At 43.7% G+C, this 26,465-nt stretch overlaps 1 protein-coding gene across 2 annotated transcripts in view; it reads left to right on the top strand.

The window, feature by feature from the left end:
- LOC146628512 (scavenger receptor cysteine-rich type 1 protein M130-like) overlaps positions 1–26,465 on the top strand; it is a 68,804-nt gene that overhangs the window by 5,012 nt on the left and 37,327 nt on the right. The window contains exons 2-12 of one of the 2 annotated variants that reach the window (XM_085359575.1): positions 7,341–7,626; positions 9,547–9,579; positions 9,694–9,987; positions 10,602–10,907; positions 10,985–11,272; positions 13,215–13,520; positions 13,599–13,868; positions 15,649–15,954; positions 16,033–16,317; positions 22,400–22,705; positions 22,783–23,067. In XM_085359575.1, coding sequence (XP_085215701.1) covers positions 7,518–7,626; positions 9,547–9,579; positions 9,694–9,987; positions 10,602–10,907; positions 10,985–11,272; positions 13,215–13,520; positions 13,599–13,868; positions 15,649–15,954; positions 16,033–16,317; positions 22,400–22,705; positions 22,783–23,067 — 2,788 coding nt within the window. In that variant the 5' untranslated portion in view covers positions 7,341–7,517. Of the gene's footprint in view, positions 1–5,233; positions 7,627–9,546; positions 9,580–9,693; positions 9,988–10,601; positions 10,908–10,984; positions 11,273–13,214; positions 13,521–13,598; positions 13,869–15,648; positions 15,955–16,032; positions 16,318–22,399; positions 22,706–22,782; positions 23,068–26,465 lie in introns of those variants that run through there. The other variant, XM_085359576.1, reaches the window with a different exon arrangement.

Here is a 26,465-nt window from a genome sequence, read left to right as displayed (position 1 = left end):
AGACCCTCACGGCCCCCCTCCTGGACCCCCTGCAGTTTGCATATAGAGCCAACAGGTCTGTAGACGACGCCATCAACATGGCCCTACACTTCATCCTGCAGCATCTGGACTCCCCAGGAACCTACGCCAGGATCCTGTTTGTGGACTTCAGCTCTGCCTTCAACACCATCCTTCCAGACCATCTCCGAGACAAGCTTTCCCAGATGAATGTGCCTGATCCCATCTGCCGGTGGATCACTGACTTCCTGACGGACAGGAAGCAGCACGTGAGGCTGGGAAAGAATGTCTCGGACTCCCGGACCATCAGCACCGGCTCCCCTCAGGGCTGTGTTCTTTCTCCTCTGCTCTTCTCCCTGTACACCAACTGCTGCACCTCCACCCACCAGTCTGTCAAGCTAATCAAGTTTGCAGATGACACCACCGTCATTGGGCTCATCTCGGACGGGGACGAGTCTGCCTACAGGAGAGAGGTTGAACGTCTGGTGTCTTGGTGCAGCCACAACAACCTGGTGCTGAATGCCCAGAAGACAGTGGAGATTATTGTGGACTTCAGGAAGCACACAGCCCCACTCCCCCCCATCATCCTGACTGACACCCCCATCACCTCTGTGGACTCATTCCGCTTCCTGGGTACCACCATCACCCAGGACCTGAAGTGGGAGCCCACCATCACCTCCGTCATCAAGAAAGCCCAGCAGAGGATGTACTTCCTGAGGCAGCTGAAGAAATTCAACCTGCCAACACGGACGATGATGCAATTCTACACTGCAATCATCGAGTCCATCCTCACCTCCTCCATCACCGTGTGGTACGCTGGAGCCACTATCAGGGACAAACAGAGACTGCAGCGTGTTGTGCGCTCTGCTGAGAAGGTGATTGGCTGCAGACTCCCATCTCTGCAGGACCTGTACACCTCCAGGACACTGCGGCGTGCAGCCCGGATCTCAGCTGACCCTTCTCACCCTGGACACAGTCTGTTTGACCTGCTCCCCTCAGGCAGGAGGCTCCGGTCCATTCGCACCAGAACCTCTCGCCACAAGAACAGTTTCTTCCCCTCTGCTGTTGGACACATGAACAATAACCACATGATTGTCCCCGCCACTAACATATGACCCTACGCTGTGTAACTGCATCATTTCATGTTTGGCACTGATCACCACCTGCACTCATGTATATATCTTTCTACGTAGCACTCATAATTCTTATTCTCATGTATATATCTCATGTATATCTCATGCACATATCTTTCTTTCTACATAGCACTTTAATTCTTATTGTCTGCACTGAAGCACCGCAGCAATTTCCTAATGTTGTAAACCTCAACATCTGGCAATAAACCCATTCTGATTTCTGATTTCTGATTTCTGATTTAAAACCCAGGAGGGCATGGAGCTACCTGCCAGAGAGCAGCAGGTAAGCGCATGGTCCCTCCTGCTAGCCCTCAATGTCTATGTGTATTTAAAATTGAGAGGTGGGCAACGATGCCAGGGGTGAGGTGTACACCCTGATGGTACTTTGGACTCCGTGTATCATGCCCACCCCCAAGATCCTATATGTATGTGTAATGAGAGTGTGAGTAATGTGAATGTCTAAGTTGTGGGATAAAATTGAGGCAGAGGCAGCCAGAAGGGGACGGGGGGGGGGGGGGGGGGGGGGGGTAGCCTCCTCTGCACCCTGGTGACATACCCCTACTCCAAGGCCCTGCATGTGTGGGTGGTTGTGGTGGAGCGGGAAGAGGGAGGCAGCTGGAGATGGGGAGGGAAGGAAGGGAGGGGCAAGTGACCCCTCCCTGGGGCCAGCTCCCCCGCTGACCCCAGTAGGCACCCCCACACTCCGCGACCCGCCAGGGAAAGGGGGCCCAGGCCCATCCAGACCAGGGCCCAGTGCAGCAGCGCCGCCCGGCCCCACAGAGCCCGGGACAGTCCACCCAATCCCACCACAGAGAAAACTGCACCCACCCCACCATCCACTCATCTTCCAGACTACATAAGACAATAAACACCCAGGCTGAGATCTTCCTCCACCTCTCCTGTATCTCCCCCTCCTGCAGAGGGAGCTCCTGAGGAGAGGAAAGCTCCTGCTAGATGTGACAATCTCCCCCACCAGTTGAAGAGCCCCCCAGGTGGCTCGATGCACCGGCGGCACCCTGCTCCAGGGCTGGGCCCCCATGCACCCACCCGCCCACAACCCCGGCAACACACCAAAAAAAAAAAAAAAAAAAAAAAAAAAATAGGGAAGGAGAGCTACCTGACTGTTGAATGTGGTGTAGCTTGTTGCTCACAAGGGGCTAACTGATTACTGGGCTTCTCTCTCTAATGCTATAGGGTCTTTATCTTACGATATAAAACACCTTGAGCTCACTGTTGTTGTGATCTCATGCTGAAGGCACTCCAATCATGTAGTCAGGAAAACAATATCATCAACAAAGGTATAGAGTATAGATCCACAGTTTTGGTAAACCAGACAGACTATCATGAAAACATTTTGTCACTGCTTAGCGACAAAATACTTATAAGCACCTGAAACAACATCCAAGTTGTAGATACAGGAAGAGGGCGATAGATTGAAGCAGTTAGAACAGGACAACACTATTGACTAGAGATGGACCGATCCGATATTACGTATCGGTATCGGTCCGATACTGACGTAAATTACTGGATCGGATATCGGAGAGAAATAAAAAATGTAATCCGATCCATTAAATATCAAAAAAGCACCTCACAAAATAAACAGGGAAAAGGGGGCACAAAGACATACTTTTCTTTCTTATTCTCATTTAAAATATCTAGCTTTTAATAAATAATTATCTGAATCTTACACCCAGAGTTTTAATCTGATGTAAAATGTATAGAAGTCCATTACTGTATATAGTAACTATTAAGTCTAATATACCCCAGTAAGCTATAGTACTTTTTCCTTTGGGAAGATACTATCTGTGCAGTCTGCAATTCTCTTGAAGAAAGATGTTAAATCTATTTAATTATTCTTGAAAAATAATTTATTTCTGGGCATTTTTTTTCACACTGCATCAAATTAAAGTTGATTACGTCGATTAAGCATCATGAGGTGGAGGGTGGTTCCCTATTTTTTATTTTTTTATTTTTTGCTGGGAGTTTGCAACTCTATTAGTTAGGTTGCTTACTCTTTAAAATACCAGAATAGGGAGGATGGAGTGAGCTCTCTCCACTGAGAGATCACATCACAGCTCTCCTTCATCCTGGGGCAGAACTAGTTTCCTATACCTGAGAGACTCTCCTGGTGTGAATGCTTTCCCCACTTCCTGAGTTACAATCTGTTTAACTGCTTGAATAGGGTGGTGCCCCTCCCTTCCTTCCCCATCTCCAGCTGCCTCCCTCTTCCCGCTCCTCCACAACCACCCACACATGCAGGGCCTTGGAGTGGGGGTATGTCACCAGGGTGCAGAGGAGGCTACCCCCCCCCCCCCCCCCCCCCCTGCCCCTTCTGGCTGCCTCTGCCTCAATTTTATCCCACAACTTAGACATTCACATTATTCACACTCTCATTACACATACATATAGGATCTTGGGGGTGGGCACAATCACGGAGTCCAAATTACCATCAGGGTGTATACCTCACCCCTGGCGTCGTTGCCCACCTCTCAATTTTAAATACACTTAGTCATTGAGGGCTAGCAGGAGGGACTATGCGCTTACCTGCTGCTCCTTGGCAGGTAGCTCCATGCCCTCCTGGGTTTTAATTGCACCTTAGAACACATATGCATCAACACTACAATGAGCGGGTGGAGGGAGGTTTGGAGTCTTCTCCCACCCCCATTCTCTGCGGCCTGCTGGAGCGGGAGGGCTAGTAGGAGGAGTTGGCCGTCCGACTGCGGTCTGGGGTGTGGGGCCTCCCTGCTGCTGCGGAGTCGGGGTGGTCTGCCTCTCCCCACCGCAGGGAAAAGGGTAACACCACCTGGGTCTGGGTGCAATTCCCCCCTCCAGGGGCAAGGGTACCTAGACCCGGTTTGTAGAGTACGCTTGGGGAGTGTGATTGTGTGTACAGCGTCTCTTTATGTCTGTCTCCACGTTGGTTGAGTGTGGAGTGAGTGCATATGAGAGCATGAGGGTGGGAATGGATGTTTGTGTCTGTGTGTGCCTGTATGTCTGTGTCTATATGTCAGGTTGGGTATCAGACGCCACCTCTCTGGGGACACCTCAGGCCCTCCAAGGTTTGGAGGCCTATCTCCACCCACCACCACTTCCCCTGCCGGTGGCGGACTCCCTCAGGTGTCGGTGTGTTGGTGGTTCTTTGTGTCTGGGGGTGGGCGTCCGGGTACACACCGGCTCACTCCTTGGCGGCCGCTTGTCGGGGCCTGGAGCCTGGGGCTCGCTCGGGCCCCTTTGGAGGTGGGGTGCCCCCGGCCTCTCGGCCTGGGGCTCGGTCACTCAGGCACAGCTGGGGGCCGGCGGAGCTCACGGGCGCGTCACTGCAACTCCCCCTGACTTCTGCTCCGCGGCTGCTGGGCGAGCCCTCATCTGGGACTCTCCTCAGCTCTTACTGGAACAGTGGCGCGGCTGCCCCTCTGTTGGTCTTCCATGGTCTCTTGTGTTCTGGGGGCCTCTGGATGTCTGGAGTTTTGATCTCCTCCATACCCGCTTCACACCCTGGAGGACGGGGCTGTGGCCCCCCCACACTCCCTAGCAGATCATTACATGGAGAAACCTTTGGAATGCAAGCATGCTGATCCACACAGGTATGCACACATGGGTATTCACAGACGCGGACTAAAGCTTTCTTGGCTGCTGCCTCAAAGCACACTGTGCGCTGTCTATCTTGCGTGCTGCACAATATCGTTTATTATTTAGTAAATATTGATATCTATGACTAGCTAGTTTATTGTGATGGTGCTTTGTTTTCTCTATTATTATGTTGCTCTTTGTTGTTTGCTGTCTCCTCTGTTTGTTTTTTTTTGTTTGTTTTTTTTTTTTTTTCTCCATACAGGTGACCCAGGAGTTCTTTTTTTTTTTTCTCTCTCTTCCCCCCCCTTCTCACCGTCTCTTCTCCCCTTTGGTTTTCTTTCTTTCTCTCCCCCTCTCTCTCTCATTCATTCCCCCTGTCCTATTTATTAAAAAAAAAAAAAAAATGACAAAGGATGAACTGAAGCTCTGCCATCACGTAATGTCGCATACTGCTGTTTCTGATGTCATTTAGAAAAAAAAAAAAAAAAAAAAAAAGAATAGGGTGGTGTGAAGCAGTCACCCATGTGGGCTTTATATGGTAAAATAATGTGACCAGTATCAGAATAAGAAACAAGTTCACACTGTGCATCCTCACTTGGCTATTCCCTCACCCTCTTTTGTTCGTGTCCAATCATCTTTGCTTACTGAGAAGAATGAGGATCTAATGCACAGTAAAGAAATTGCCTAAATGTTATAAAAAATGTGCACAAGTAATTTGTCAGTCAGTTTTAATCAGGGTCCGGGCTCCTTGTGTCTGTGGTGTTTAAAGAGTCATAATTCCATCGCCGATCTCTCCTCCGTTCCAACACTGCTGTAGGTTGAAAGGGGCAGACCACGTCATACACCCCTGTTGTCTTCATCGCAGAATCTCTTCCACCTTTTTTGGATTTTACTGTTTTTCAAAAATCTCCTCATGAGTGAGATTTACCAGAGATCTACCAAAGAGATTCTCTGTTCTGCATAGGCCCGAACCCCCTCAGTGAGATCATTAACAAGACTGGCTACAGATACCAACTACGGAATGGAGCAGTTCTCAGCCACCTCCTGTACATGTATGACATCAAGCTGTATGCCAAGAGTGAACGAGACATTGATTCACTGATCCACACCATGCACCAGGATATACAGCAATAACATTTGAATGCCGTTCAGACTGCAGAAATTAAGTCGGATGATAACAAAAAGAGGGAAGGTAGTCAGAACTGAGGGGATCGAACTACCAGAAGGCAACAATACAGACATAGAGGACAGCTACAAGTACCTCTGGATCCCACAGGCAAATGGGAACCATGAAGAGGTTGCTAGAAAAGCTGCAACCACCAAGTACCTGCAGAGGGTCAGGCAAGTCCTGAGAAGTTAGCTGAACGGTAACACCTACCCGTGATCAGATACCCTGCCGAGATAATACGCTGGCCAAAGGAGGAGATAGAAGCCACGGACATCAAGACAAGGAAACTCCTGACCATGCTTGGGGGGTTTCACCCCAAGTCCAGCACCCTGAGGCTGTACGCTAAGCAGAAGGAAGAAGGCTGGGGACTGGTGAGTGTCAGCACCACGGTCCAGGAGAGACAACAAACATCCACAAATACATCAGTAAGATGGCCCCAACTGACCCCGTGCTCAGTGAACACCTAAGGCAGCAGAAACCCAAGAAAGAGGAGAAAGATGAGGAACCATTGTGGAAGGACAGGCCCCTACATGGTATGTACCACCGGCAGACAGCAGAAGTGACTGATATCCAAAAGTCCTACCAGTGGCTGGACAAAGCTGGACTGAAAGACAGCACAGAGGCACTAATCATGGCAGCACAGGAACAAGCTTTGTGCACAAGATCCATAGAGGCTGGGGTCTATCACACAGAGTAAGACCCCAGGTGCAGGTTGTGGAAAGGGTGCAGGGCGTAAGATGCTAGCAGGCAGGGCATACATGGAACGCCGTAATCAAGTGGCCAGCATAGTGTACAGAAACATCCGTGCCGAATACGGCCTGGAAGTCCCAAGGTCAAAATGGGAGACGCCCCTTAGGGTGGTGGAGAATGACCGAGCTAAGATCCTGTGGGACTTCCAGATACAGACGGACAAAATGGTGGTGGCTAATCAACCAGACATAGTGGTGGTAGGCGAAAAGAACCAGACGGCCATAGTGATCCATGTAGCGGTCCTGAATGACAGCAACATCAGGAAGAAGGAACACGAGAAGCTTGAGAAATACCAAGGGCTCAGAGAAGATCTCGAGAAAATACTACTAAAACGGTTTGAGTCCGAGGGAGTAGATTGGTTAAATATTCCTCTCTAAATTCTACTTTGTTGTGAGTTTGTGTTTTAAGAAAAATTAATTGGAGTATTGGCTGCAGTGACTCCCAAACTAGGCGGGTGGCTCCAGCAGATCCCAGAAACAACTTTGGAGCTCTCTGTCTTTGGAGCTCTGTTCATGTAAAATCCTAACTCTGTTAGGATTTTACATGAACATTGATCTTCAGATGTGAACTTACAAAGCAACATTTCTCTTTTTTGATGCATAGTACTGTTTTCAATAGTTAGGCAGGCTCATTTAACAATAATCAACACATCATTGTATTCCCTCGTGACCATGTCATGGATCAACAGTAACACCTCTTTTTTCCTGTGGTTTTCCTCACAGATTGATGATGTGTCTCAGAGTTCAGCAGCTCAGCTTTACTGAAATGTTATGAAACTTAAAGAGAAAGTAAATCGAGGCAGAAGCTGATCATCGATCAGAGCTAACTGTCTGTGATTCTGCACTCAGTTCAAGTGGAGACAACAAGCTGAGTAAAAGTGCAACAGGTAAACACTGAGGATGGCACAGGTGACGATCAGAACAAAGAGCAGACAGGGAGACTTCTACCTGGACATGGATCACCTGCTGATGCTGATGCTGCAGCTGCTGCTGCTGCTGCGGAGCTCAGGTAGGACTCTGACACACACATGAAAAGTAAAAAGGTTCAGATCCTTCAGAAAATTTAGGACAGATTTTATTCTTTTCACAGTTATGTATCCTGATATTCCTGCAGTGTCACATGGGTTCAAATTCAGTGATGATAATTCAGACTCACTTTGCTTTTACTCATGACAAATGTAGGAGTGACGCAGGCTGTAATCCAGTTTTAAAGGAAACTGTTAAATACCCCCAATTATTTCATCTTTGGGCTGAAGGAAGAACAACACTCTGTGTTTAACGCTCAATCAACAATCACTTTAATCAATAAAATTCTCTTTATTCCATACAACACTTTGAGCATTACAAACGTCCGGACGGGAGATGTGCACAGGAAAATCTCAAAATGTCTGAGTTACCCACACTCTTATAGCTTCTCCCCCCTTCATACTAAGCATTCACATTTTTTCTCTCTCAGTGAGCCTAAGTTATGATCTTGGCTTCCTGTGCAGTATGTTTCAGACAAATAAGACCATGATTCTCTGAAAACAAAATTTCTTATAAATCAGCAGTATAATGCATCATAAAACAGTGTAATATCCCATTCCTGTTTTTTGTCAGAATAAACAATCAATTACAATCAAACAATCAATCAATTTGCTGGTCCCTCTCTAGTCTAAACAACGTTTCAGTAACTTTCCACCAGAAGATGGTCCCCTGTTATCTACTTTCTCCCAGGCAAGCATGAGCAAGAGTCTACAGCTCTCTACCCACCAAGGACACATAGTCTAACGCCTTTATTTTCAGGGCCGTGTCCACTTAATACTACATTACATGGTTATATGGCATTTTAGTTAATATAAAGCATAGAATTGAGGCACTTCAAATAATTCCATTCTGACAAAACTAATCTCATCTCTCTCTAAAGCCCACACTGAACAACCAGCTGAACACACCTAAAGGCTGTTTCCACCAGCTGGAATGAACTTTAGCCCACTGCAAAAAAAACTTATAGACTGCTCTGTAATGACTGCATCAGCTGCTTGTGAACAGAACAAAATCAAACAGAACAAACATTTGCTGTTATACTATTAGGAACATGTTCCTGAAAATGCTTGTCTTCTGAACTCTTTCATTTCACAGACTTTTAGTTTTTCTGACCAATCAAATTATTTTTAGACAATCTTGTCCTGGTTTGGTATCAAATATGTTCCTTCACACAAATGAAGAGAATAAAAGTTGGTTTTGAAACAGGTTTTAGAAATGTCTAATTTTGGGGAGGTCATGACAGTTTAGGAGCAGCAACAGCAAAGGCCTGATTTCCTTTGTGGATCCTGGGACAGCTAGGAGCATTTGGTCCACAGACCTCGATGATCTTGAAAGAGTGTACAAAATCAACTGGTCAGAAAGGTACAACACACAAACTTCAAAGGAGGAGCAGTTTACAATGTTTTGTCTTGAAGCCACAAAAGAGACTGGTTTAACCCTCCTGCATACTGTGATTGTGACATGGATGGAACATTTCTAGTCTAACTTTATTCCTCACCATCTGCCTTACTCCCAGAAGTGACAGAAACCACTGATCTGTCCATATGTGTGGATGGTTATATAAAATCTCAGGATATGAAAATCAAAGAACAGAAACATCTTTGACCTCATGTACTGAGACTGTCTGCATTACAGTTCATATATTAGTTGTAGCAAATCATCATTAAAACGAACCATGAATTCTAAGTTGTCATTTCAAATTTTGAGTTAGATTTATATATAGACATATATATAGATTTGTATCAGTTAGATATAACTGAATGAATTTTAGTATATCTATTAACTTTTTTCAACATCTGTAGTCCCAGAAATTTACTAAAATGTAACTCTCTACTGTCCTCATCTCACCTCCAATCAAATTCCATCTTCACACTTACAGTTTTTACTCTTTTTTTCTCTTCAGGAGTCCAGGTTGGGGCAAAACACAGTTCTACAGGTAAAAGGAGAAATCAGAGAGAAATTAAGGATCACACAACCAGAATCAGCACTAACATTAAATATTTCCAGAAGTAAATTCATTTTTTACTGACGACTCTCTCCTTTCTGTTAGAGCCTGGTGATGTCAGGCTGGTGGGAGGAGCCAGTCACTGTGCAGGAACACTGGAGGCAAAACATCTGGGAGAGTGGAGACCATTGTGTGCCTCTCATGATTCCTGGACACTGAAAGAAGCAGCTGTTTTCTGTGAATACCTGGACTGTGGCTCTGCTGTTCATGTAGAAGAAAGACATTCCTCATATAAATCTGCGTGGTCTATCAGTTCTGATTGTGTTCTGTCCAGATCTCCTCTGAGGGAATGTACAACATCAGATTACACTGACCAAATCCTGAAACTGACCTGTGCAGGTACAGTGGAGGCAAAGAGCCCCCCACTGTTGGGTGGTTGTGGCCGGCCAGGGCCTCTGGGGTCTTTTCCTGTCAGCCTCTGGCTCTTGGGTTCATTGTTGCAATGTCTCACCCTAATTTTGTAGTATGCTTCATGACAGAAACTCATATACAGCCACATTTCTCTTTCTCACTTTCTCTCTCTGTCACTCACTTGTACAGACAAACAAATAGCAACATTTTATCTTTATTTAGGTACTTTCCTTTGTCTTGTCTTTCAGCTGTTGTATATGGTTTTCCAGTGTTTTGTTACAGATGAAGACCCAACATGTTTTTTTTCCTGACTACTTAATGGAGTCAGCAGCACTCAGTTTACAGATTCCACAAGACAGGGGCAATACTACATATCAACAAAAGAGAATCCCAGTAGGCTACGGCTTTAATAACCGCTGAGGAGATGAAATATAAACATGATGCTAACATATCTCCTGTTATAAAGATGTGTTCTGTTGTTAATGATGAAGTCATGTTGAGTTGTGCTGAGGTTGAATCAGTGAATAGTTGTTTGCTGCCATCTTTTTCTTGTGTGTCTGCTGTCTCTGATCTCTCTGTTTGATCTTCTCTGATGTCTCCAGACTCTGTCAGGCTGCTGAATGGTTCCAGTCTGTGTTCAGGCAGACTGGAGGTGAAGTCTAACCAGAGCTGGTCCTCAGTGTGTGAAGCTGACTTTGACCAGCAGGATGCAGAGGTGGTCTGTAGGGAGCTCGGCTGTGGGCCTCCTTCAGTCCTCCAGGGGGCGCTGTATGGAGAAGTGGAGGCTCCAGTGTGGAGCAAAGTGCTCCACTGTGGAGGCCATGAGTCTGCTCTCCTGGACTGTAGAAGCTCAGGCTCAGCTAGAAACAGCTGCTCACCTGGCAAAGCTGTTGGACTCACCTGCTCAGGTAGAAGAGGAGCTGCAGCTTTTTGTGGTTCAAACTCACTTTATTCTTTTACTGATGACTCTCTGCTTTCTGTTCAGAGAGTGATTTCAGGTTGGTGGGAGGAGCCAGTCGCTGTACAGGTATACTGGAAGCGCCAAATCTGAGAGAGTGGAGACCTGTGTATAGCTCTGACTGGAGCTTGAAAGAAACAGCTGTTGTGTGCATACATCTGGACTGTGGCTCAGCTTTTTCTGTTAAAAAGAGCCACAATTTCTCATGGAGATCTAGATGGAAGATTAGTTCTGATTGTCTTCAGCCAGGATCTCCTCTGAGGGATTGTGCAACATCGGCATACACTGATCAAATCCTGAATCTCACCTGCTCAGGTAATCATACTGATTAAGTTATCCATGACTTCATATATGACAGAGATGTACCAAACTGTGACAGATGGCAGCAACAATAGCAGCAGACCGTCTCCATCAGTCACAACATGGCTGAGATGCGGAAACCCTCTAAACCAACCTCCAACCAGCCTGAAAGGACTCCTTCAGCCTAACAGCTTTCCAAGTTGCTGCTTTCAGCAGGTGTTTATAGAGAAGTACAAACACAAAGGCTGGAGGAAGTGAAATTAGTTAACAGGGCGCCAGGGGGAGTGTTTGCCCAGGGTGCCAAACAGGCTAGGACCGCCACTGCTTGCATATGCTCATTTGTGTCGTGTCTCGTTTCTGAGGCTATGTCACTAGAGTGGCATGTTTACATTTGCTAGCATATATCCAAATCCCACACTAATTTCATTACCAGATCATCTGTCGGTCTGAATATCTTCATCATCCCACTACATGTCTCTGTCCTCTCTTTTCCATCCTTTACCTTCAGAAAGGTTTACAGCAGTCTTCTGAACAAACCACCAACCTTTCTAAAAGGGCTCGTTATTCAGTATCCTTCTGCTGTGTTCCAAAAGCAGCTTCTTTACTTGGCATCATGATAGAAACTAACAAACTTGTTACACACAAAAAGATTCTAGGTCTGACCAACCATCTCAGCCGTGGGCAAAAAGATGACAGTCAATGAAATTCTAAAATAAATTTTTAACACAATGATCAAAAAGAAGATACAGCCCAGTGTACCATTTGCATATAAAGTAAAAACACAGTCCAAGGCAAGAGCCAGCTATGCCACAAAGCTCTCCACACCTTGTTAACTTCAACAGGGTTAGCATTTGTCTTCTGAGACCCACCACCCTGTAAGTAGATAGCCAGTGATCACTCCGGCCTCTGCAACACAGCTGCCTTAAGGCTGTGGCATATAGTAGGACCTGGCCTGCACAGAGAGAGAAAATAACACGGTTCACTATATAATTCACAGCACACAACCCATCCATCCCAAACATATCGTGTCATCAGAGGTGTTTGTAGTTTGGGCTATAAGTAGACTACCGTATCAGTGCAATCAATTATACCTGCCTCCAATTAGTCCAACCCCATTACAGCCATTGGCTCACCGCAAATGTGACGCACACAACCACTCCCAACCCAGTGCAACTTAACGCAATAATATGGAGATGAATTAAAACAGGAACATTAGTCTACCCAGTTATAAACTACTGTCCACATATTTGAATAGATCACTTAAACCAGGGCTTATCAGTATGATCAAAGTCACAAAGTAAAATCTCAATCTTTGGTTGTTAGATTCCCTGCCCTGTGGCCTTTCTGCAGCTCTCCCAGGAAAGCAAATACACCTAAACTCGGTCCTCTCTTTGGCCACTAAAAAAACACTGAAGACCATTAAAAGGTCCTGTGGATGTGGGATATAACAATAAAACTGTCTAAGAGAACAAGAAAACAGGAGAGACATTTGGAAATAAAAACCATCAAAAGAACACACTGATAGACTACACACTATTTCACACTACATAAACACTATATCATCACCAAGAGCAAATTAAAAAGAATAAAAAGTAATATGTTGACTAATTTTTCTTCCTGGCCATGTCCAGTCCCTGTGTCAGGTACCAAAGCTGACTTTTGAGTTGAATCAGCTGCACTCATTTTACTGGTTTCACTAAAGAAAGGGACAATAATACACACCCACAAAGAAGTTATTGCAGCTAGGGCTGCAATAACAGCTGTCAGATTATGAAATGTAAATGTGATGGTAACAAGTCTCCAGTGTGTACCAATGTAAAGATGTGTTCTGTTGTTAATGATGAAGTCATGTTGAGTTGTGCTGAGTTTGAGTCAGTGAATAGTTGTTTGCTGCCATCTTTTTCTTGTGTGTCTGCTGTCTCTGATCTCTCTGTTTGATCTTCTCTGATGTCTCCAGACTCTGTCAGGCTGCTGAATGGTTCCAGTCTGTGTTCAGGCAGACTGGAGGTGAAGTCTAACCAGAGCTGGTCCTCAGTGTGTGAAGCTGACTTTGACCAGCAGGATGCAGAGGTGGTCTGTAGGGAGCTCGGCTGTGGGCCTCCTTCGGTCCTCCAGGGGGCGCTGTATGGAGAAGTGGAGGCTCCAGTGTGGAGCAAAGAGTTCCAGTGTGGAGGCCATGAGTCTGCTCTCCTGGACTGTAGAAGCTCAGGCTCAGCTAGAAACAGCTGCTCACCTGGCAAAGCTGTTGGACTCACCTGCTCAGGTAGAAGAGGAGCTGCTGCTTTGATGTGGCTCAAACTCACTTTATTTGTTTATTGATGACTCTCTGCTTTCTGTTCAGAGTCTGATGATGTCAGGCTGGTAGGAGGACCCAGTCGCTGTGCAGGAACTCTTGAGGCAAAAAATCTGGGAGAGTGGAGACCAGGCTTTCTCTCGACCCTGAAAGAAGCAGCTCTTGTTTGCCAATATCTGGACTGTGGCTCAGCTGTTTCTATACAAACAGCACACTCCTCATTTAAATTTGTGTGGTCGATTCTTTCTGACTGTTTTCCGCTGAGGGATTGTACAACATCAGATTACATGAATAAAATCCTGAATCTCACCTGCTCAGGTAATCATATTGATGAAGTTATCAATGACTTCATATATGACAGAGATGTACCAAGCTGTGACAGATAGCAGCAAGAATAGCAGCAGACTCTCCATCAGTCACAACATGGGTTTCAGGAATCCTCTAAACCATCCTCCAACCAGCTTGAAAGGACTCCTTCAGCCTAACAGCCTTCCAAGGTGTTTATAAAGAAGTACAAAAATAAAGGCTGGAGGAATAAAAATAATCCTAGGTTTCTCTTCAACACTGTAGCCACACTAACAAAAAGTCAGAGCTCTGTTGAACCAACCATTTTTTAAACCTTAACTAGTAATGAATTCGCTCTCGCATTTGTTTGTTATCCTGCACTGTAAATAAACGCTCACTGATATCATCAGCCTTTGCTCGCATGGGGCAATCGTGGCTCAAGAGTTGGCAGTCTCGGTCGTTGTGTCCTTGGGCAAGACACTTCACAAGTTGCCTACTGGTGGTGGTCAGAGGGCCCGGTGGCGCCAGTGTCCGGCAGCCTCGCCTCTGTCAGTGCACCCCAGGGCAGCTGTGGCTACAATGTAGCTTGCCATCACCTGTGTGTGAATGTGTGTGTGAATGACTGTATGTAGTGTAAAGTGCTTTGGGGTCCATAGGAACTAAGTAAAGCGCTATACAAATACAGGCCATTTACCATTTTGGCTCCTCCTTCACTAACACCTCACGACCTGCTCCGTAAACCATGACAAATCATTTATGTACCACAGGCCTTCAAGCTGGCAGTTGTTAAACCGTTACTTTAAAAGTATGGCATTATTTTTGTGCCACTATTCTGAGCGCACATAAAATAAATTTGCAGGTGCACGTGTTACATTTTGAGGAGAAATTTATTTTGAGTGAAGAAAAGCTAAATTTGAGTGAAAAAAAAATCATTGCTACATGCAAAACATGTATTTTAGTGTTTGCTATTATCCATACACACTAGAGTTGGATGTCTTGAGACCAGTCTTGGTCTCGAGAACACTTTTACGTGGTCTTGGTCTCGTCTTGGTCTCGATGGACGTTGGTCTCGGTCTTGTCTTGGTCTCGCTCTCTCGGTCTTGCGTTCTCAAATCGACGTAGTGTTCGGGAGATTTGGAGTCAACAACCATGGTTGTTTCTTATGTTTCTTGCATTTGCACATTTTGCTTGTACCAAGGATAAAATAGAATGAGTCAGCTTTCTGTGGTTGATAAAAGTTGGAAGTTAGATTCCCTGCCCCGAGGCCTTTCTGCAGCTCCCCCGGGAACGCAAATACACCTCCACTCAGTCCTCTCTTTGGCCACTGAAAACACACTGAAGACCATTAAAAGATCCTGTGGATGTGGAATATAACAATAAAAAGGTCAAAGTGAACAAGAAGACAGAAGGGACATTTGAAAATAAAACCATCAAAAGAACACATAAAAGTCAATACACTATGATCACCAAGGACAAATGAAAAAGCTTAAATATAAAAAGCTTAAAATATAAAATATTTTCTCTCTGGCCATGTCCTGGTACCAGAGCTGACTGTTTAGTGAAGTCAGTTGCACTCATTTTACTGGTTCCACAAGAAAAGGGAAAAATAATCATCAATAATCACCCACAAAGGAAAATCCCAGTAGGCTAGGGCTGCAATAACAGATGTTGGATTACAAAGTGTAAATGTGATGCTAAAAGTCATATTGGAGTTGAGCTGAGGTTGAATCAGTGAATAGTTGTTTGCTGCCATCTTTTTCTTGTGTGTCTGCTGTCTCTGATCTCTCTGTTTGATCTTCTCTGATGTCTCCAGACTCTGTCAGGCTGCTGAATGGTTCCAGTCTGTGTTCAGGCAGACTGGAGGTGAAGTCTAACCAGAGCTGGTCCTCAGTGTGTGAAGCGGACTTTGACCAGCAGGATGCAGAGGTGGTCTGTAGGGAGCTTCGCTGTGGGCCTCCTTCGGTCCTCCAGGGGGCGCTCTATGGAGAAGTGGAGGCTCTAGCGTGGAGCAAAGAGTTCCAGTGTGGAGGCCATGAGTCTGCTCTCCTGGACTGTAGAAGCTCAGGCTCAGCTAGAAACAGCTGCTCACCTGGCAAAGCTGTTGGACTCACCTGCTCAGGTAGAAGAGGAGCTGCAGCTTTGATCTGGTTCAAACTCACTTTATTTTTTTAATGATGACTCTCTGCTTTCTGTTCAGAGCCTGATTTCAGGTTGGTGGGAGGAGCCAGTCGCTGTACAGGTACACTGGAGTTTAAACATCTGGGGGAGTGGAGACCAGTGTATGGCTTTTTCTGGACCCTGAAAGAAGCAGCTGTTTCCTGTGAACAACTGGACTGTGGCTCAGCTGTTTATATAGAAATGGTAGACTCCTCACGCACAACTGGGTGGTTGATCAGTTCTGATTGTGTTCTGTCCAGATCTCCTCTGAGGGACTGTGCAACATCGCATTACACTGACCAAATCCTGAAACTCACCTGCTCAGGTAATCATACTGAGTCATCCGTGACTTCATATTTGACAAAGATGTACCAAGCTGTGACAGATGGCAGCAAGAATAGCAGCCAACCAACCAGCCAGAAAGGACTCCTTCAGCCTAACAGCTTAATAATAATAATAATAATCATAAATTTTATTTATGAGCGCCTTTCAAGTCACCCAAGGACACTTTACAATAGGATAAAACACTTAGTAAAACAATGGCAGAATAAGAACAATAAAACAAAAGCAGTGGATTCATAGTGAATATGCAGATTTGAACAGATGAGTTTTGAGTTGGGATTTAAACTTTCCAAGTTGCTGCTTTCAGCAGGTGTTTATGGAGAAGTACAAACAAAAAGGCTGGAGGAAGTGAAACTGGTTATTGTTATTGTAAAACAGAGAGCAAGACGGGAAGTGGGAAATGTTCCAGGAGAGGAGCTGGGCTGAGAGCAGGAACTAGAACAGAAGTCAGCACGGATCTATATGTTAATGAAGCACAATGAGCACACCTGTGCAGGTACATATCAGATATACATGCTCATTTAAGTTGTGTATAGTTTCTTAGGGTATATTCACTATAGTGGCATGTTTACATATGATAGCACCATCACGTTCTCATCCCAAAATGTAACATATGTGACAAATTGCTGGTATGTTACGCTTTTGGCCACCCAACCCATCTGTATGTGAGTTGTGTTTAGTTTCTGAGGTTATATCACTATAGTGGCATGTTTATGATTGCACATAATCAAATCTATACTAGTTTCATTAACAGATCATCTGTCTTTGCATTATAAATAGCATTTTGCTTCAAAAGTGTTGCATATGCGTATGATATGATCACACAAATGTAAACAAAGATTTACAAATGTGTACAATCATTTGTGTTGAACTTTTGAGGACTCACAAGTGCATGCTTTAATCCACACACAAATACAAAGCAAGCAGAGGTAGATTGGTCTTAAATAGAAGCCCCCGGTGCACCGTGTGACTAACTAACTAACTTTTCCCCACTCTGCGACACACCCACTGCGTCAAACCATGGGAACTGGTGATTCTTTCTGAGACATGTGAAGCTAAAGACACCAGAAACCACAGTCAATTGTCTCCCAGGGGCCAGAGCAGGCAACATTGAGCGAAATTAAAACTGCTGGCTATGGGTAAATGTAAATTCAGTAAAGTTCTTATTCACGTCGGCAGTAATGACACCCAGTTACGTCAATCAAACATCACTAAAATTGCCTTAAATTGCTGGCTGGCTGAGTGTCCAAAAACCAATGTGGGCTTTGTAAATAATTGGAAAACTTGCTGGAGAAAACCTGGTCTTCTTAGGAGAGCTGTCATCCATCCCACCTTGGGTGGAGCGGCTCTCATTTCTAGAAATCTGGCCAAATTTATTAAACCCCAAAAAACGTGACTATCCAGAGTTGGGACCAGGAAGCAGAGTTGCAGTCTTATACGCCTCTCTGCAGCTTCTCTCCTCCTGTTATCTCCAATCCCCTTAGAGACTGTGTCAGCTCCTAAACAAACAAAAAAAAAACCAAGCTAAAAATCAGCAAAAAAAAAACAAACCCAAAAAAACAACTTAAACAGAAAAAAATCCCAAAGACAGAAAAAAATAAAAGTCTCTGTTAGTACATGAAGTAACAATTGATCAACAAAATAGGTTTACTCTTCCTTACAGAAACCTGGTTGCAGCAGGATGCAAATGTTAGTTTAAATGAATTAACACCCCCGAGTCATACTAACTATCAGAATACTCGAAGCACAGGCCGAGGGGGCGGTGTGGCAGCAATCTTCCACACCAGCTTATTAATCAACCAAAGACCAAGACAGAGGTTTAATTCATTTGAAAGCCTGATGCTTACGTAAACCGGGGACATGTGTCCCTCTATCTTATATAAAGAGATCTATACTGCTGACCCCAAGTATAACATCTACAATATCTGAATCTAGGGCTTGTATCACAAATCTTAGACCTAGGCTCTTCCAGTTTAGAATTATCTCAGGCTTTCTCAGATTCATGCTCACTGATCTGCTAGGTTTGGGAAGGAGACTGGCAGTAGCAGTCTCTGTAAGAGTAAATAAGACCTCCAACCCACACAACACACAAGACCACAGATTTATGAAACAGAAAATTAGCTTTATGTAAATATTTTGTTAAGTTCCATTTGCCTTTTTATTAAAGCATGAATACCTTCAAGTGTAATAAATAACTCAAATATACCACAAAAATCATTTAAACCAGCGGTCCCCAACCTTCTTTGCGCCAAAGACCGGTTTAATGTCCGACAATATTTTCACGGAAAGGCCATTAAGGTGTCACAGATAAATACAACAAAATTAAATAATACGACCAAGACAAAAACTATATTTTGTAAATATAATAATAAGTGTGAATTCACTGCGTAATTGTGTAACTTTATTAGCAGCGTCCTCCTGAAATGCGCCAACATCATTGAGAGTAACATCCACCTCTCTGCCCCTTAATGCTCTCTGGTCGCTATGGCAACGCGTAAATATTTATTTCAAAACAAAACACAACTACAACACGGGAAAAGACAGAATTAACGATAAAACCCCTGAAAACCATAAATTTCACGTCCAATCCTCAGCTCTCGCGGCCCGGTACCAAACGACTCACGGACCACTATCAGTCCGTGGCCCGGAGGTTGGGGGCCGCTGATTTAAACAACCACAATGCATGTAAAATAAGAAAAAAATGAAATATTTCAAAACCCCCAACAAAAACCTTTCTTTGGATACAAATGTCTAAAACTACACATAATGTCTCTTTCACTTACAACATCTTACCTTTGTGTCGACAAAACGTGCAATACACACAGATCAGGTTGTATTCCCAAGTGGGGTTTTGAGACTAATTTAACCATCGCACAGATCCACAAATGTGAGGTGAATTCAAGTTGCAGTATAAACATCTAACCTTCTACATTAAACATGAGAATGTTTATTTTTTCAAGTAAACTGGAAATTAAACTAGGAAACATGATTTACTGTCATGGTCCTATCTTTGTGTGTAGCTTAATTAATATTATTTGATTTATTGTTATATGTGGTTCAGTTTCCTTGTTTTTCCTAGTGTTGTCATTTGTATTTCTAGTTCTCTTAGTTATTTTGTGGTTTATTTATAATTTCTAGTCTTTAGCTTTTGCTACTGTGCCTCCCCTGTGTTCCACCTGTCATGTCTAGTCATCCAGTAAGTTGTGTTCTCATGTCTGTTCTTTCCCAGTCTGTGTCTGTGGCCCTTTCTCGTACTCGCGTTCTTGGTGAGTCCAGACTTGCCGAGAACGCGAGCACGGACTCGCGATTTGTACAGTTGGAACACCAGCGTACCCGAGGATGTCACAGGTCTGGAGTTTTTACTACTGTCCCCTCTTAAATTAACTTTAATTAATATGTTATGAAGCTTAACTTTAATCTCAGCCAAACTGATTTACTTAGGAACAAATAAAGCACTGAAATAAACCAAATTTGGAAATATATGATATCTTGATAAATCGAGCAGATATTTGAAGTTTACACAGCTACATTCTCGCTTGAAAATAACTTAAAAGTTTATTTTGTGACCCAGAAAGAGTAATATTTAAAAGTTTTTAGCTGCGCTCCTCCATCATTGCTGCATTCTGGGATATTTAGCTGTACCAAGTACACACAAGTCACCACCAATGCATGCTCGATAAAACAGGCGGAAGGGGGAACACATCCGGGAATTTTTCACATTCTCGGCTTGATGCGTACTTTGAATTGGAACAGTACTTGGTCTCCAACTGATGACGTATCACGAGTGCATGAGAACACAAGTACGCATATTGAGTACCTGTGTCTTGGCTACAACTATAGCTTGCCTTCACCAGTGTATGAATGTGAGAGTGAATGAATAGTGGTATTGTAAAGCGCTTTGAGGGGTCCCGAAAAGCGCTATATAAATGCAATCCATTAGATCAGTTCCCGACCTCCCAGCCCATTGTTCCTTCAGTGGGCTGGTTTCAGTCATTATGCAAATGTACTGTTTATAAGATTGGGGAAACCTGCTGTCAGCTGAGACTGAAGAAGTCACTTGGATGAGTGAGAAAACGTTTCTCACTGAAAACGCTACGTCCAGATGAACTGAATCAACTTTTGGAGATTCCTAGTCTGTTCCTAGTTCTAGTTTCCAGGTTTCAGTTTCCAGTTTCGGGTTATGTTTTCTTGCATCTAATGTTTTTAATTTTTTTTGGTCACAACAAGTAAAAGCTGCCTCTTTGAGTTAAACCTTTCCTGAACTGAACCACACAGCGATACATGAGAGAACAAAACAACCCTAACTAAGAGAACTAGAAATGCAAATGACTACAGTATGAAAAACAGGGAAACTGAACCATGAATAACACTAAACGAAAGAACATTAATTAACCAGTAGCACAAACACTGGGTCAGATGCTGTAGCTGTACAATGATTCTATTATATTCTAAATAGTAGTCTACATACATGACTTTGTATTAATGTGTTGAATAAACACACACAGCAAATTCAAAAGTGTTAAATGTTTTGGTGTTAATAGTCTTCTTGCAAAAGTAGAGTTAATTTTACTCTAAGCAGAGTCACATTCTTTTAATGTAACTCTGAGGCGTAAAATGATAGTAGTTAAAATCGAGTGTTAAAAATGAGTGTTTCTCTGTCAAATCTGGAGGTGTTACAATGGAAACATTAACTCTTGACCTCTTAACTCTGAACTCCTACAGGGGCTATGACACCAATAGAGTAAATTCACAGACTCCGCCCCCAGCACGGCTCCAATCGAAGCTGAAGTGAAGCCGTTTCAGAACATTTTTCTCTACATATTTGAGTTGTTTGCCATGCTTGGTAAGTCATTTTTTCAAAGATTGTTTCAATTATTATTATGAGCTTTTACTTCTGTGGCTCTTTGGAGTTGAGACAAAGCTGTGTGAAAGGCATTAGCCATGTTGCTCGCTGATAGCATAATATTCTGTTTTAGCTAGCTGAAAGGTATTATTTGCGGGCAAATACCACAGCCTTGAAAAAAAGCTTGCATGTGAATTTTCAGTCAAACTTTTGGTCAAATACACCTAAAACAATGTCTAGAATGTGAAATGTTGGTATAATGGTGCTACTTGAAGCCTGAAAACGATCGCCCATAAAAAAAAAACAAAAAAAAACGAGCAAACAGCAGTAGCAGACGTCCTGACTGGGTTCTACGTTAGCATAGATCCCTCCAGAGTTTTGTGCACACGGTTTAAGTAAAAATGAAAAAGGTTGAGGTTTTACATTTAGTTCAGTATTACCTGTTGCCTGTGTCTTTGTCTTTTGGGAAAATACTTTACACAAGTAATGGCTCAAAGAGGATTCCTTTTTTTTTTTTTACTGTGCTGCAATTGTTTACTGGATTATTTGTGCCATTAATTAATGTCAACTAATTTTTATTCAATCTCCGCACAGGATATGCTTGTGAAGATGGAATATGGGGGAGAGCAGAAGTGCGTTGAAGTTCCACAAAGGGATGAATGAAGGACATGCATATTGTATTGAAGAAATAAGTGATGAGAATGCTGTTATTTGCATTTACCATGTCAGACCTTTTGATAAACAAAATTCTAATGAAAGTGAGAACATGTATACTGTTACATCTTTCAGAAAATGTTTTGAAATTGTGGTGCACAGTTCAGAATAAATGTTTTTCAAAAACCATTGCGTCTTTTTAGTAAATGTTTATTTCCAAAAGAAATTTCTAGAAGTTCAGAACAGTAAAATTCCCGCTTTTTAGAATGAATTAGAAGATAACTCTTACGTAGTTAAACTAAAATACTCTTTGAGAGTTAATATATAAACTCTTAACACCAAGTGTTAAATTATCAACTCCAGACAGATTTGGTGTTTAACACTAAATCAGAGTTAACGTACTAACTCTCCAAAAAGAGTTAAATTAACACTCTCTGGTGTGGACCCATATAGACACTTTAATAGTGTTGAAATCAAATCCGACAGTGTTAATTTGGACATGCTGGATTTGCTGTGCAGAAGAACACAGGAGTGTGTGGAATGAACTGATCTTCTCTGATGTCTCCAGACTCTGTCAGGCTGCTGAATGGTTCCAGTCTGTGTTCAGGCAGACTGGAGGTGAAGTCTAACCAGAGCTGGTCCTCAGTGTGTGAAGCGGACTTTGACCAGCAGGATGCAGAGGTGGTCTGTAGGCAGCTCGGCTGTGGGCCTCCTTCGGTCCTCCAGGGGGCGCTCTATGAAGAAGTGGAGGCTTCAGTGTGGAGCAAAGAGTTCCAGTGTGGAGGCCATGAGTCTGCTCTCCTGGACTGTAGAAGCTCAGGCTCAGCTAGAAACAACTGCTCACCTGGCAAAGCTGTTGGACTCACCTGCTCAGGTAGAAGAGGAGCTGCTGCTTTGATGTAGTTCAAACTTACTTTATTCTTTGACTGATGGCTCTTTGCTTTCCATTAGAGCCTGTCAGGTTGGTGGGAGGAGCCAGTCACTGTGCAGGAACACTGGAGCTGAAATATCTGGGAGAGTGGAGACCAGTATATGACCTTCTCTGGTCCCTTAAGAAGGCAGTTTTACTCTGTTACCATCTAGACTGTGGCTCAGCTGTTTCTGTCACACAGAAGAAGGAGTCTACATGGAGATCTAAATGGAGTATCAGTCCTTACTGTGTTCAGCCAGGATGTCTTCTGAGAGAATGTGCAATATCGGATTACAATCACTTCATCCTGAATATCACTTGCTCAGGTAATCGTATTGATGAAATCATCCACAACTTCATATTTGATAGAAATGTACCAAGCTGCAAAAGATAGCAGCAGACTGTTTCCATCAGTCACACTCTGGCAGAGCTTCAGAAATCCTCTGCTTTTTTATGTCTGTCCATCTTCATCAGCCACTACATCTCTCTCACAAATCTTTCAGGATCCTTCTACTACATTTCAACAGCAGCTTCTTTAATTGTCATTATGAGGGGAACTAACAAACTAATGTCTACATATTTGAACAGATCACCTGGGCTTGTTTTTTTTAGTATCATCAAAGTCACACAGCAGAGTCTAAGGCTACGTTCACACTGCAGGTCTTGATGCTCAATTCCGATTTTTTGATCAAATCCGATTTTTGTCTGCTTGTTCACACTACAAATAAAATGCGACAGCAAATGCGCTCTAGTGTGAACGCTCAAAGCGGCCCGCATGCACAAAAGAAGAGGTCACAAACAACGCGTTCTGTTTAGACCCAGACCCAACAGTACTGTTTGACTGATGGCCCTTAATATTGTGGCGTGTTGGGGGAACAGCTAGTTCTCTCCCATCGTGCCTTGGGACATGTGCTGCTGTTTAGATGTTCTTGTTTTATTGTTTATGGTTACACTACTTTTAACTGTTATCTTGAATGTTGTGTTTGTACTGCGGTTCAAAGTCACTTACAGTTATTGTTTTATAGAATGACTGCAACCATAAGTGAGTTCTGTTATGCTGTTAATGACCCACGAAGCACAGTGTAGCATCAGCAAGTGTTGTAATAAAGAGCTCCCCCTACCAGCTTGGGGTTGAATAACAAGCTCAATCTCTCTCTGTGAGCTTCCTTGTAAAGATTCCTCTGCATGCCACAATATAAAGACTTCGGACTTTACGTTTCCCAATTTTTGCTTTAAGTTATTTTGTTATTTACATAATGTACATAACCTAATAATTATCTTTATTGCTGTTTTAGAGGAGCGGTGCTTCAGAGGATAGTTGCAGATTTCTGTCAGAATCTGCAGTTGTCTTCTCAACAGTTTCACTAACATCTACACTTATTGACCAGGAAGTGTTCGCGATGTCTTCTCCGGAGCTGATAATTGGAGTCTGTTTTGTGTCAGTGACGTAAAAGACGATTTAATGCGACATGACTGTTCAAACAGCAGTCGTTTTCTAAAACATCAGATATGTATCGGATTCAGTACCACATTCGAAAGTGACCCAGATCGGATTTGAAAATATCGGATTTGTGCCGTTCGCGCTGTCATAACATGATCAGATAGGGTCCAAAAACAAAAAACAAACCTGATTTGATGCACTCTCGCCTGCAGTGTGAATGTAGCCTTAGTGTAAGTTCTGTGGCGTCATAACATTTGGCAGTTGGAATCCCTGTCGCTTTCACTGTGGCTTTTGTGCAGATCTCCCATTTACGTTACTATGCTGCCACTATGTAACGGAGCGAAGGTGATTTTATTTCCACAGTGTTTTTTAAAGGAGGGAAATCTTCCTCCAAACGGACAGAGCAGTGGAGCCGCCAAGGGAAAGCACACAAATAAAAACTGTATAGTTAAAATATAATTTATTATATTTAAATAGTTAAAAATATAAAATGAATTAAAACAACCCTGGCCAGGGGACAACATGGTAAAAATCAATAAAACACAACATTAAAAGTCCAGTGGTGTCCGCCAACTGAGCATTTCAGTTTTGTCTGACACAGGAGTGGAGTCAATAATTAAATAAGGAGGTAGATCGGCGGAATAAGAGCTAGCAGAGAGAGACTGGTTTGCCAAAACCTCCTAGGGCAGGGGTCACCAACACGGTGCCCGCGGGCACCAGGTCGCCCGCAAGGACCACATGAGTCGCCCGCGGGCCTGTTCTAAAAATAGCTCACCATAACAACTTACCAGTAAGCTGCATCTATTTTTATTTTTTCTTGCTATTTTTTTTAATCACAATTGCATTGGCGTTAATTTGTTAGAGATAATATATTAAAAAAATGTTTATTATTAAATATTAGATCATGATCTAATATTTAGTGCTAGCTGGTCTCCACGGAAACAGTTGCCGTGAAGACCAGCAAAGGCAAAGGTGAGGAGATGAGGAAAACATGGCGGAAAAAAGGAAGAAAACATATAATTTTCACAGTGAATGGGAGGAAGAGGTTTTTTTTACCACTGTGAAAGATTCATGCGTGTGTCTCATTTGCGGGGCAACTGTGGCAACGGCAAAGCGGCACAACGTGGAGAGACATTTCCGAACGTGTCACACAAGCTACCATGCTAACTACCCAAAGGGCAGCACACTGCGAGCGGAAAAGGCCCGCGAATTAAAGGCAGGTTTGAGCAAACAGCAGTCTTTTTTCACGAGACCGGTGAAAAACTCTCAAAAAGCAACCGAAGCCTCATTTAGAGCTACACATTTCATGATTAAGAAAAAGAAGGCATTTTTAGACGGGGAGGTTTTCAAAGAAGCAATGATGATAATTGCAAAAACTGTGCTTAAAGACGAGAAATATGGAAACGATGTAATCTCCACTCTCTCTGATGTCCAGCTGGGGGCAACTACAATTGTTAGAAGAGTGTCGGCTATGTCCGGGAACTTGGCCGATCAGTTGGATCAGGATCTGGCAAAGTGCAGTTGGTTTAGCATCCAGTGTGACGAGTCCGTCGACAGCAGCAGTACAGCACAGCTGATGGTCTTTATCCGGATGGTATTTGATGGTTTCTCCACAAAAGAAGAACTTCTGACACTACTGCCGCTAAAGACAACAACGAAGGGAGTTGACATCTATAACGCGGTGAAGGAGTTTTTCGCGAAGAAAAAGGTACCATTGGAAAAGCTGGTATCAGTGACTACCGACGGGGCTCCTGCTATGATCGGCCGACATACGGGATTCATCGCTCACTGTAAAGGTGACACAGAGTTCCCAAACTTCATGCATTACCACTGCATCATTCACCAGCAGGCGTTATGCCCAAACGTGATCGGCTTCGAGCACGTCATGACTCCCGTCGTGAAGATCATAAACAGCATCCGCTCCAGAGCTAAACAGCACAGAACATTCAAGGTGCTATTGGAGGAGCTGTCAGCTGAATATGGTGACCTGCTACTACATACGGAAATCCGATGGCTCAGCAGGGGACGGATTTTGCTTCGTTTTTTGTCACTTTTGGGTGAAATCAAGGAGTTCATGCAATCCAAAGGGGAAGACACATCTCTGCTGGAGGACACTGAGTGGACACTTGACCTTGCGTTTTTAACAGACATTACTGGGAAACTGAACCATTTGAACTGTGAGCTGCAAGGCAAAGGTAAGACTGTTGCTGACATGATAAGTGCTTTAAATGGATTTAAAGCCCAGATGAACATTTTCTCTGTGCATTTACAGAGAAAAAAGGT

Source organism: Diplotaxodon limnothrissa, linkage group LG7 (assembly GCF_057381915.1).
Source record: "Diplotaxodon limnothrissa isolate DT_005_m linkage group LG7, D_limnothrissa_male_GT1.1, whole genome shotgun sequence".
In the NCBI taxonomy this organism is placed as follows: Eukaryota; Metazoa; Chordata; class Actinopteri; order Cichliformes; family Cichlidae; genus Diplotaxodon; species Diplotaxodon limnothrissa.
The sequence above is the reverse complement of the archived record's forward strand: the minus strand, read 5'-3'. Positions and strand labels throughout refer to the sequence as shown.